This window comes from Bombus pyrosoma, linkage group LG2 (genome assembly GCF_014825855.1).
Source record: "Bombus pyrosoma isolate SC7728 linkage group LG2, ASM1482585v1, whole genome shotgun sequence".
Classification (NCBI taxonomy): domain Eukaryota; kingdom Metazoa; phylum Arthropoda; class Insecta; order Hymenoptera; family Apidae; genus Bombus; species Bombus pyrosoma.
Window position 1 is genome coordinate 5,395,402 of NC_057771.1, and position 13,383 is coordinate 5,408,784.

General features: G+C 39.2%; 1 protein-coding gene across 5 annotated transcripts in view; it reads left to right on the forward strand.

Annotated features, from left to right (window-relative positions):
* Positions 1 to 13,307, forward strand: part of LOC122577867 (neuronal acetylcholine receptor subunit alpha-7) — a 260,880-nt gene extending 247,573 nt beyond the window's left edge. For all 5 annotated transcript variants that reach the window (XM_043749579.1, XM_043749581.1, XM_043749577.1 and 2 more), the window contains 5 exons: positions 7,072 to 7,181; positions 8,798 to 9,015; positions 10,569 to 10,769; positions 10,987 to 11,121; positions 12,345 to 13,307. In XM_043749579.1, coding sequence (XP_043605514.1) covers positions 7,072 to 7,181; positions 8,798 to 9,015; positions 10,569 to 10,769; positions 10,987 to 11,071 — 614 coding nt within the window. In that variant the 3' untranslated portion in view covers positions 11,072 to 11,121; positions 12,345 to 13,307. The remainder of the gene's footprint in view (positions 1 to 7,071; positions 7,182 to 8,797; positions 9,016 to 10,568; positions 10,770 to 10,986; positions 11,122 to 12,344) is intronic.
* Positions 13,308 to 13,383: the final 76 nt, after the last annotated feature.

The following is a 13,383-nucleotide window of genomic DNA, read 5'->3' on the forward strand; positions in this document are numbered from 1 at the left end:
AAATAGAGAAATAGAAACGATGAGAAATTGGGAACCGGAAAAGATAGATTATAGGTGTCGGCAAAGGACTTTACGATGCTTCAGTTATGAAGCTTCGAACTATTAAAGGAAAAGACAGGTGCAGGTCTGTATATCGCAGCGATACAAACGAACATCAATTATGGATACAATCTGGAAAGTAATTTGAACTTGTTAAATCGATGGAGAATACGTTGAACGTTGGTTTGCAGATGAATTTAAAGAAATACGTGAAAATATTACAGAAAGAAAGGGGGTACGTAGGTGATTTATAAAACAAAATGGATAATATAAAGTTAAAAATACTTTTGAGCATACGTACAGAGAAAGAGAGACAAAAGTATTTGTGGTAAGTAAGAGAAGCAATATTTCCTGTGTCACTGTACGTATAGTACGTATAGTAGTTCAAAAGTTTCAAATATTTATGGAAACTTTATATATACATATATATGATATGAATCGTTGCGAAAAGAATTCACAAATTGTAAATAATTTTACAAATTTATCTCGTCGTGCTTCCGAAACAAAAATAGAATGTATTTTAATTAGACAGTTGTAAAACATCGTGCATTGTTTTTATGGAATCCAATGAAATTCGCAAATTTCACTGTTGTCAGAAACACTGTCAACACGTTGACATTCTCATTTTTAAAACAGAGAAGCGGGTCGCTCTCTGAAAATGTCAAACAACGTGGGTTGAGATCGGCCATCTTTAAAGCAAATAACAGTTAAATTAACAGGCATTTCCTTTGACAACGAAGCGGTATACAGAGAGAAGCAACCCGAAATAACAAAGTATAAGACAATGCTGTAATATTATTTCTCGTTATTTCCTTTAAAATCATGAGAATTTGATTCTAGAAAAAATCACACTGCGTGTGCATAAATTCATCCATACATTTCCATACTCTTTCCTTCGCTGTTCGTATCTTATTTTCTATATTTGCATACCGTGAATGAACTTTTACGAAAAGTATCATAATAAATAGGAGAGTAAAACACGGAAAGTACAAGAATGGAATAATTTTCAAGCTATAAAATACGTACATCGCGACGTATGTGACGCAAAGCCAGAAAAATGAAGGAAACAAATAAACGAACGAACGAACGAATATGAAGTAACTGTCGTAAGCTTCCAGCTAAAATATAATTTTGTCGTTGATATCCAGCGCTTTCAAAAGAACTGCCTATCAAAGAATTGCCTATCAATATCGTATAAAAATAGTTACGTTACCAAAGTTTAGAAAATCCTTGTTTTCCAAAAATTCTGAAGTTTCATCTTCCCAAATGTTTGCCTTTCGTCCTCCGCGTCCCTCTTCCAAAATCGAAGATGTCATCTTTCGCGACACTATTTTACACGATATTTGTTTCGACACGGTAGATGTATCAGAGTTGCGTCGTACCTTTCAGCAGACGAGCCACGTTCAGTCACAAAAAAACTTCGTAAAATCGATCGCAACGAAACGAATGATTCGAGTTTCCGGAAAAGCACGCGACCGTCGAACGATGGAAAGTAATAATAAATGTTTCATAGTAGCGTAACGTGTGACCTACATAGGGTACTTCGGATACGATTCCCCTACAATATTTAACACGCTCGTATTTTTCCGTAATCAGAATCTTTTAAAACGTGCCACAATTTGAAATACAACTTTCTACAAAAAAGGAATTATATTACGGACTCGATCTTTAGTTCTTTAACTTCTTATCGTTCTGTCGGAACTCGCGTTAACTTCAGTTTTATTCGCTTACTAACAGAAAGCTCAAAATAATCGAATAATCAACCTACTTACAATGTTCGATCGTTATTTAATTAAATTTCTTAATCCAGAATCGACCTTTAATTTTGAAACGTACATATTATTCATTTTTTACCTGTATCTCGAGATGTATCAGTCTTTTATAAAGAAGACTATGCATGGAGAATAAAGAAAGGACTATAAAAACGGTAAACAGTATCACCATTTCGCATCCTATTCGAATAAATCTCTTGTTTGAACGACGAGGAGGCACACAGCTTGTTGTTTGTCGCACGCGATACAAATACTGGTATTTAACAGTTAATTAAACGCGTGTTGCTAACTGGACCATGTAATGGAACGACACGGTCCATATTGACGTTATATCAGCCGAAAAAAATTGCGTATTCTTTCGATTACGAACGACGTGTGTATCATCGAGCGGATCAATCGGACGGAAATTTATTTCCGCGACCAGGACCATGAAGTTTACTTGCATCGCCAGTTTTATGTTGCGCTAACGGTACACCGTGGATACACCGTGGATGAAAACAACATAACTGGATCGTAGAAGGAAAGCTAAAATTTACATTTCAAAGTTTATAGAAACTTTTTACAAAATCTGTAGCACGTACGTACGATACAAAATTCTTCGAAATTTCATTAGCGTCAGAACGAGACAAAAGCTCATCACGATTATACCGAAACAAAGCCGAATGAAGTCGCTTGACTGAATTATCTGCCTCTACAAAACGCGTACGATTCTGTATGAGACTACATCAACGTGCGTTTCATCTTAAAACTTTAATATATAGCAACGTTATATCGTTTCCATTTACCGTGGCAATCTCCACTTTTCGCTCATTTTCATCGAATAGTTTGTGGGAATGTCAGCCAGCTGCGTTACTTTTTCCCTCCTTCGTTCACGTACAACGAGAATTAACGCGACCCGGCCTCGTCAATTCTAACGAACGATCGAGGAGGCTGGAGCTATCGCGCACATACTAATGAAGCTGCGCGAAAAACGTTTTCCGTGTATGCAACGATCATCGGAATTTGCGTGTGTCGTGCAAACCGTGCAGCTTGTTTGCTTACGTGTGCACGTAATAAATACGCCTGTTTGCCCAGCCTTGTCTCCGACTGACAGTATCGTTTTCTGGAAATTGTGCGTACACATTTAAGACTGTACGGTTTTTATATTTCATCTGAAAAGTGGATCCACGGGAAGTAAGATTTTATCTGACTGAAAAGAATTTGCTGTAGAAGGGATATTGTCGAGAATGGATATTGAGTGGAGAAGTTGATCGACGAATAGTGTTATCAGTATTTCTGGAAATGTCTTTATTCGTAATTCTCGCCATTTGGAACGTTCAATTCTACCATTTAACCATATAATTCTGACTCGCCTCTGATTAGAATTAATCTTTCGCTTTGACGTGATATATTACGTGATGATAAATTGAACGAAATATAAAAAGAAGCAGGCAAAATTCGAGATGTACGACTGGATTTTAATTGAAATTTGTAGTAGAAGAAAATGGAAATGGAAGTAGTAAATCTGAGAAATCTGATAGCACGTAGATAGAAGGAACTCGGGAAAGAAGAAGAATCAGGGTGGCTAGTTCGGCTGATTTGTGACTTTACGATCTTTCTCTATTCGACCGCTATTAATATATAATAATAACGGAATATAATTTTCCGACCAAAATTCCGAACGTCTTTAAAATAATCAAGAAATATACGGTTGATGATTGGACCGGTGAATTATACGAACGATTAAATCGAATAACTTAACGGTACCGCTTCTTCTGAACACCGCTTCTTACATCATTCCGCTTTGATATTAAAGGAAACATTTGCGAAACTTATAACCCGAAGAATATCTTCGACCCTTACTTTCTACGGACGGAAATAAGATTTTCGAAAGATGGTGGACGGACCACGAGTCAGAAACTTGAATATACATGGAAAAGTGAAAAATGAGTGCAAGTGGCTCGGATCCCTTTCAACCAGGGGTATCTTTTTCAATTAACAGCACGTCGCGAATTTCCATTTTCCTCTAATATCCAGCCAACCACCCTTCCAAACTTAACAAGTCGTTAGAAGCGACAAAGGACCGAAAGGAAGGGTTGCCCCGTGGTGTAAGCGAAGCAAAAGTTGTAACCATCGTAAATATGTAGTCCGTCGTGCGCTTTGGGATTCATTAATAAAGAAAGAAGGGGAAGGCAACCGCTTTCGTATACAACGATTAATCACGTAAGTGACGCTTACGACAGCCTTTATGGAGCCGTTAAACTCGGCTATGAAGATAATCCGGACTTTAAAAGCCGTCCTCTTTAACGTTGCTTTTTCTCTCGCGCCGTCGCGTCGCCGAGATTAACCCTTTCCTTCTACTTTCTCTTTTTACATTTTCCACGCTCTCCTCCTTAACGTTGTTGGTCGTTATCCCGTTCGGTCGTTTACCGGAAAATTCCCAGCTCGATGATTATTCGATCGTAACGGTGGATTTGCATTATCAAGGTTTACCGATGCAAGATAGTACAGGGTGCGACAAAGCGAATTAAATCTCAGGAACAATGATTTTCAACGAATTGGGAATGATTTCGAGCGAGGAATTGCGAGGATGGAAAAAGATCGTTGGAAATATTTCTGTAATGAAAAATATTTGTTGTACTACGCTATCGGCCACTCGTTAGAACTTTCAATCTTATCGAGATAATTTTAATGGTACACTTTAAGATAAACGGTGTATAAAAGGCTCGTTTCACGCAGATAAAGCGTTACTTTGTACAACTTGGACGACGTATTGCGGTATATGTTACGTATTAAAATGTTGAAAAAAAAATAGCCGCATATAAAATAAGTTCATTTTTTCGTTGAAGAAACAAACAACCACACTCTGCACACTTTTCTTCACAGTTTGACGATTTTCTGCATTGACTATGGCTATGCGTATTCTATGCAACCTTGATTCCATCTATCTTAGAGACACGTATGAAATGTACAAAATTCTTTCGCAAATATCTAACTAATAATCTTCAGAAAACAACATCTGTCACAAAACGCTGTTCAGATCAAGGATATACAGTAACAACTCCCAGTAAGTCTGTCGCATATTAACGTACGGCTTTCCTCAACGAGAAAAACAGGCCGTAAAATTAATGTGATCATTAGTCTAGGAGCAGCTTGAGCCTCTGTGCAAATGTTACCGCTCCGTTCGTGTGCATCCTTCGTATACAACGTAACGATATTCGTGCCATAATACCTAGAACATAATACTTGTGCATCCTCGTGGTAATTGCATTTCGTAGTTGCATGCCAATGTGTTAGATGTTTCCCTTTCAAGATATCAGCCAGGCTGTGCCGGTACACATCACCGCAGACGACTTGAGAGGATACGTTATTAAAACGTTCCTTAACACTTCGTTACTCGTATCCTTATCGTTTAAATGTGCACGTGTGCACGTATAACAGGTCGGATATTAGGTTCACCGATCTACCGTAATATTCCATAACGTTCGAGCATTCGCTCGATTGAATTTACAATCGCTGTTGAGAAATTGAAATTCAGCGAATCAAACCCACCTAAATACACAAAATCAATTTCGCGAATGTACATTTTTCAAAATCCGATATAACGCGATAGATTAGAAAATAGGTCAAACGAATTTACGAGGAGCATTGTTCGATTGACGACGAAGACGCATAGATTCTTTTCATACGGTTCGAAAGGGCGCGCTAAAGAGCTCGCGAGATACTTTCAAGAATGCTATTGGCGATTAGGTTAAAAACTATATATTTTATTTTTGAGAAGCTGACAGTGCAAAGACGAAGCAAAGAGCTTCTCTTCGTCGATCGATACGTTGCGTATCGACGCGTAATCGTCCTACAAAATAACATCTTACTTATTCGACTTTCCTCTGCTTCTGAAACTAGAACTAACTCCTAAACCAATGGCCAATGGCATTCTCTGAAATATATTTACCAGTCTCGTAATACGTTCTTTCGATCGATATTAAAGAATCTATGCGATTTCATGATCGATTAAACGGTGCTCCTTGTTAGACGTTTTATCTATGAATACGAAATTATACACGTCACGAACAAACTACAGACAGTTCATTATCGCGATCACGCCGTATAAACGAGACTTTACAAAACACACACGGTATACGCCGTGTGTCCGCAAGAATCAACATAGCAGGCCAGAATACACAGCGAATACAGGCGTTAAGGGACGTGGTAACAAGTCCTCTCGATGTCGATTGCACGATGGCCGGGCAAAGCCTAAATTAAAACGTTTTTGCGAAACCGCTTATTTGTTTTCGCGAGGTGTGCGAACGCGCGCAAATAAGTACGCTTTACCCGTTTTATATCCGTTTACGAGATACAGCTCGGCTCTTCCTTCCTCGTTCGACCGTGCTGTGCGCTTCTTTTACGATCTTCTCTTCGTTCTTCGCTCGCCTAATTTCTTCCTCTCTTTATTTTCTCGTCTCTGTGTTTTCTCCACCGTTTGGGACGATCCTCCGCAGAGGACCGACGAGAACGCGGCCTCGGGTCGCCGAGAACGAATGGGAAAACCGTGTGATCGTGAAAATGTATGCTCTTCCTTGGATCGTAAGGTTAAAACCAGAGATCTAGGATCGAGAGTCCCTTCGAAACGACCAGGTCTCCTAGATAAATTCTGTGTGTGTGAGTGCGTGCGTGAGTGCGTGTGCGTGTGTGTGTGTACGTGTATAGAACGCGGAACCAGCAGAATATTCCACGTGTTTGATCCACGAATAATCGATCAGTACGCGTGTTCAAAATTGTACTTTAAATTTAGAAACGAAATTTTGCTCGAACAATCGGGCAGACGTTACGTTACAGTCAATTTATTGGCAACTTATAGGCCAGTATGTATGTTACGTGATGTAATACGTGCGCCACGCGAATGTAGATAAAAATGCTGCTAATAAGAATAGATTTAGTATTCCGCGTTGAAATATTAATAGTCGACGCTACTCTGCCTACTCTCGATCCTTGAATCTGTTTGAATGAATCCCTCGTATGCGTGGAAAAACAAAGGTGGTCGTTGGATCGAATGAAAGATTATAAGGGGTGAAACCTATCGGATAGATAAAGGAAAATAATCTCACGATTCGATAGTAATCAGAAAAGTATAGTACATTGTGTGTGAAAGTTGCGGAAAGTAACCCTGCGGTCTTTCATTCTTAGTGACGAGTCGACCGGATCCTCGATCCATTGCCGTGACTAATCGCCTCTTTTTTATGTTTTTCTCTTCGGGGTATCTTCTGGAACACCCCGAATTCAGGGTCGTACTTCAATTGCATCATGTTCATGGTGGCGAGCAGCGTCGTTCTGACGGTGTTAGTACTAAATTTTCATCACAGGACGCCAGACAGATACGTGATGCCTCCGTGGGTAAGAAATCTGTTCAAACTACTACATTTTAATTAACTTGTTTCGACTTGAATTTTGTTTAAATATAATTTCGGGTATTGCAAGATCTCTGACACGAAGTATTCTCTATTTCTCTTCGCGTTTTATTCGCCTTTTCTCGTTTGATCCTCTCGTGACAAAGAAAGATAAATAAATCAACGCGATGTTTCTCGCTTAGAGACAGGATAATTATGGTTGCTTTTGATCGGATGTTTTATTACCTTCGGGCAACAAGAGACAAAATTCAAGTTTGCGTGACCTGTTTCCACTATGAAATACAGAGAGTCAGAAATTAGGGCAATAAATTTTATGTCTGACAAATTCAATTTCAACAATTGCGCATTTTTCGTAAAAATGTCTCGAAACTAAGGTACGAAATTCTAAGATCTGTCTGTCCTTGTATTTCAATCGGTTCTTTAAATCGATCGATGAAGCGATCGGTAAAGAGAATCGATAACACCGAAAGAATGATAAATTGCCACTTAATGATACTTCGTGCGAGTAATATGGAAGCTTTTAACGGACAACGAAGCGAAAGACGCACGCTTTCGAAACTCGTTCGGTTTAGCAAAGCGCGGAAGGACTTTGACAGATGTATGCAAAATGTAGCTAATGTTATCGTTCATAATACTCTGGCCTTATCCGCAGTGGCCATTACAGCCATTAAAGACAGTGCTTTAGTAGCTGAAAGTTTAAAGTGCCTTCGAGGCGTTGGCGCTTCCTCTTGGCCGTTCGTTGGTTACTAGAACTTTCATAAACCAAGGGGAAACGTACTTCAACCGGAGACAAGAATCCTACGGGCTACGAAAAATTCCGCGCGGTACTTTGCCGTGCCATTATTTCCAGATGGAAGCAAGCACCGCGAAACAAAGAATACCGATTTGCCGCGAACGTACAAGAGAAAAAGACCGTGCTTGGTGTATATGGCATTAAGTAATTCCAATCGCACGGAATAATTTCACGAGAGAAACAAAAGATATCGTATTGGTTAAATCTTCTACCTACATTTATATTCGATGAAAATAAGATAAGCGGCTTATAGAAAAGAAATGTAATTTCGTAAAAGAAATAAATCAATCGTTCTTCTAATCTTTCAGGCCTATTGACGATACGCGTAATTAATGTGCCTGTTTCTCTGCAATATGTTTAAGTAGATGCGAATTCACCGTCAAAATACCTTCTTTTTGACAGTTAATCGATATCTGTTTTCGAGATCGTGAGTGGACTTTCACTGTACGATTCGTTAAATTGTAATTATTTAGAGTCCATGTTTCGTGCTTTTATTTATAAATAAGAAAAGCGAGATACTCTTGTTTAATTTCAATATCGTTTGTTTTTGATTATCGGTGGCTCGACTGTTTTCGCAGGTTACAGATTACTGGAAATGGACCTATACCACTTTCGAAGTAACAAAAATAGCTTACGTATATATTTTTATGAGAAACGCGTGGCAAATAAATGTTCGAAGGGATTTCACAAACCGTTAGATAGATACGATAAATATAAATTGTTGATATAATCAGTTGTAATTATAAGCGAATAAAAGCGACTATCGATTTCAAGTAACACGTATAAATGTTGTTCTCCGTTGCACATAGATTAAAACGTTGTTTTTACAATGGTTGCCGTGCTTGCTGCGCATGAGTCGTCCAGGGAAGAAGATCACAAAGAAGAACATTCTGGGAGGAAACCGAAGAGGGAAGAGTATAGAACTGAAGGAGAAGAGTAGCAAGAGTTTACTGGCGAATGTTTTAGACATCGACGATGACATCCGTCACAAGAATAGCGCGGCGAATCCTCCTTCCGGCTACATAAGGTACTGCATTTGCTCAAAATTCTCGAGTTTCGTAATTCTGTTTCGACGTGACGTTCCTTTTTACTGTAAAAATTCATGCAATGAAAAGTAAGGAATATCTTAATCTATTTCAACGTACCAAGGAAATTGCAATATCCGGAACAAAGTTTGTAGAAATCTTTTCTAGAATCTCTAACATACTCCCTTGTGTACACGTTTACGCGCAAAAGTACAGAATGCCCTACGGATTCCTCTACGAACTTTGTCATTCTACGATAAAAATTCATATTCTACAGTATCCTGTGGTTACTGGAAATTTACCTCTACTAGATATTCTACAGTTAAAATCAATCGATAGCGTGATTGCCACTTAACGATGATAAATAGAATTTTCGTATAAATTTGGTATCATAGGACGACGATACCAACGATTCTTATCGATCATTCAAATAATTCTTAGCAAATTGACAGCATTTATCCGGCGGTTGATAGACGTAGAATAGAACACGATGATTTAAAAACTCGAGCGACTGTACTTACCTACAAAAGCCTAGTGCATGGGAAAATACCTAACAAGGTGAACCGATACGTAGGTAATTCGTATTTTGTAATTTTAAACGATGCTAAAACACTCTGACGAGAAAAAGCGCATGACTCGCAAAATAACAAGGTTTTCCATGGCATGCCGGATACGTAAATTCAGTGCGAGTGAACGCACGGCTGAAGCGCGTGCTTTCGAATCAACATACTTGGCATGACAATGTAATTGAACCCGTGTAATCCTCGTTCCAGCGCATATTCTGCAGTCCGACTGGATCTCGAAACGGGATACGATAATATTGCCAAAATTATTATATCGTTGCCGTGTAAGAAATAAGAATTTAACCTATCGTGTTCTTTGCCGGTTGCCTTCGAAAATTGTAGACACTTGTGCAACCAAGAAAAACAAAAAAAAAAAAAAAGAAGAAGAAAAGGCAAGCGACGTTGTAACATCAAAAAGACGTGTCTTTAGGCAACTATCCCGAAATGTGTTAACAGCGAGTTCGGTCATTTCAATTTTAAAAGCCGTATTCGTGTCTCCATTTCCGTTGAATATAATATGTCGAGGATATAGATTTTTCCGGCTACAGAGTCGCTGTTCGTTTAAATTTTCAGTGTATCGGCCCTTGGCGAGGACATTTATTTTCTCCTTCTCTTTGATGGTTGTCTGTCATACCTTGCTGATATGAAACGCTAGTTGAGACATTTCCGATAAAATAATTCCATGTGCTGTTCGATGTGTCTGCCAGATGGAACGACGAGACAAAATTTATTTACGAAACGCTTGAACGTGAAATGTTCGATGAAAAGGCATTAACATGAAAGCTGCGTATCACATCCCTCCTTGTCTTTATATTCTCTTTTGTTTTATACTTGTTTGTATCTCGCTCCGAAGTAATATCGAGAAAAAGAGCATATTTGCCATTAGTTTGACAATCCGTTTCTCATTATACTCCGTCTTTCAACGTTGCTCGGATTTCTTTTAGAAATAGGCCAAGAATTTCCATTTAATCGTTATTTTAATCGGGCAATAGGTCGGCGTTCGGTACACCAATATCTACTGGAAGGCCTGCAACGGTCGAAGATACGTCGGCGTCGTTGCCTCTTAGCGGGATGCAAGAGGAACTGCACACGATTCTTAAGGAACTGCGATTCATCACGGATCGCATGAAAAAGGCGGACGAAAGCGACGAGATCATCAGCGATTGGAAATTTGCCGCCATGGTGGTGGACAGGTACATTTTTTACATAGTACTTGTAAGTCGTCGTTTATTTCGATTTTAGATATTAATTTTAACCTTTATGCTCGCCATCTCGTTTTATTGCTACGTTATCAAAGAAAAACGTAGAATTGTAACATATTTGTTTGAAATACTTGTAATATACGATAGAAAGTTTCAACGGACGTATTACGGATATCGCTAATTACAATTTCGTTTTTGTTAATTACAGGCTTTGTTTGTTCGTCTTCACGATGTTCACGCTTTTGGCCACGATAGTGATATTGTGTCGTGCGCCACACATAATCGTCCAATAAACAGACTGCCCCGGTCAAGTCACCGAAAAAATGCACAAAAAATGCCAAAGGTAAAAATCACAGCTAAATACATTTGACACTTGATCGTTCCAAATTTGATCTTCGTATAAATAACACTTGCAATTTGACCAAGGACCAATTGTTGAATATCCTGAAAGTATAACGAAGCGTTCCTGAAACTGTCTTATATCGTGGCTTTGTGTGCATGCCGATACGCGTTTCTCAGATCTCGTACAACATTGAAATCGCTATGAAATCGAATTCACGTTTTCCATTTCATCTCTCTTTCACATTTTTCTCTGAAGAATAATTTTCCAGTAAATTTAAGGGCGCAACCCGATAAAAAAAAAGGACGTAACTTTCACGGAGAGCTAAAATCATGTTGCCTGGTTCTGAGCGCGTTCAAATTTTTCAAATTCAGCGCTATCGTCGTAAAAAAGAGTGTGAAATTAATCAAACTTCGTTTGAAAATATACCCACCGTTCGTTGGAAATAGCAAATTTTTACTTTTAAAACTCGCCATTCTCGATTACGTTGTCTCGTTGTAACCAATGTGTTGTGTAATACAACTTTCGTGCGATTGCTGTGTCGAAACGTTGATGATGATCAACAACGTAAAAGAGATTTCCACCAATTTCTAACGGGCAATGACACCTGCGTGTGTACATCGGTTGTTGCATTCGAGCAGCGTGTAACGTCACTCTTCGCACGACGCGAGTCTCGCCCACAAACGAAATTAATATAGTACGGAGATGAGAATAATTCGTTTTACACGGCGAGCGTGATTCGTTCGTTGTTATCGATAATTTGACGCGCGTATATAATTTTTCGCCAACGTTAGGATACCGGTATCTACGAGGATGGTCGACCGGGCGAAATGAAATTTTCAGAAACTTACAAATATTTTCAAAATTTAATTGCAATAATTTTAATAATTTAAAAAATGAATATACCAATATTTCTTTATTATTGCAACGATTTTGTTTGCTGCATTATTGCTTATATTACAACTTTACCGTTACGAGTCTTTCAACTTTGTCCGATGTTTAACTCGAACCAATGTCTCTAACACTTTTCCTCCTCGGTAAACGTTTGCCGACGTAGGATTAAGAAAGAATAGGAGCGCGAAGAAACCATTGCACATTGCATCGGTTACTAATTGTTGGAAACGAGAGCAGAAACAACTACGCTACTAGTCGATACACTACTCAACGATAGAACGATACGTAACGGGGTGGACTCGATTCTGCATTTACTCGTTTCTCTTCCACAGAAACGACGACACGTGGGTTTCAAGGAGGCTGCCAGGATGAAGCGACCAAGGGACGAAAGTACGAAAAGGACTCGTTGCTTCGTACTTCCTTTCCTCCCGCGCTCCCTCTCTCTCTCTCCGTGTCTGGTCACTGGTTTTCTACTCTAACGAAGGAAGGAAACGAAGGAACTGCGCGCGAGGAAAACGCGTGAGACGGGCTTCCAGCTTCGACGAGATTCCAAGAAAGAAAACGAAGAAAGGAGAGCGAGTCGGAAGGAAAGAAAGGAAGAAAGAAGCAAGAAACGGGAAGAGACCGGAAGAGGAAGACCCGCCAGAGAGGTCGTCGTTCGTTCGGTTCTTGCTGGTCGACCAAATTTTCGAACGTTTCGAGTCGTCGTCGAACACGAAAGCGTTCCTCGCATGGAAGAACCGAACCAAAAGTACGAGAAAGACTAGGCAGGAAACGAGTCGAAGGAATAGGCGATATAGTAGACGTTTTGCGGACAGAGGAGGGCAAAGAAGGCGCCTCGACACGTTATACGCTATTGACAATACACGGCCATGTTGTGCGTTCACTTTCTTCGACTAACTTCTTCTCCGTTTAACCTAATCGACCGCCGACCGCTGTCGCTTTCTCACTCTTTCTCTCTCTCTCTCTCTCTCTCTCTCTCTCTCTCTGTCTATCTCCGGATAGGTGATCGACGCTCGGTGTCGTACGGCGATCCGTAATTTTAATTATGTAATATATCGAATCGCCAACGAAAGCGTGCACGTCGATTCGTACGAGACTATTAGGAGAATTGGGAAAAGCTGTGTGTTGTACACATTCCTCGAGAGAGTGTTGTCGCGGCCTTTCAGTAACAATAGTAACAGATGCGAACGAGAGAAAGAAGAAGGGATAACAACAATAATAGGAATAATGATAATAACAATAATAATAATAATGATAATGATAATGGTAACGATAATAATCGTAATGATTAACGATAAATAATATTAATAATAAATAGCTAATAATAATAATAATGATGATGGTTGAATAATACTAATAATTATACTA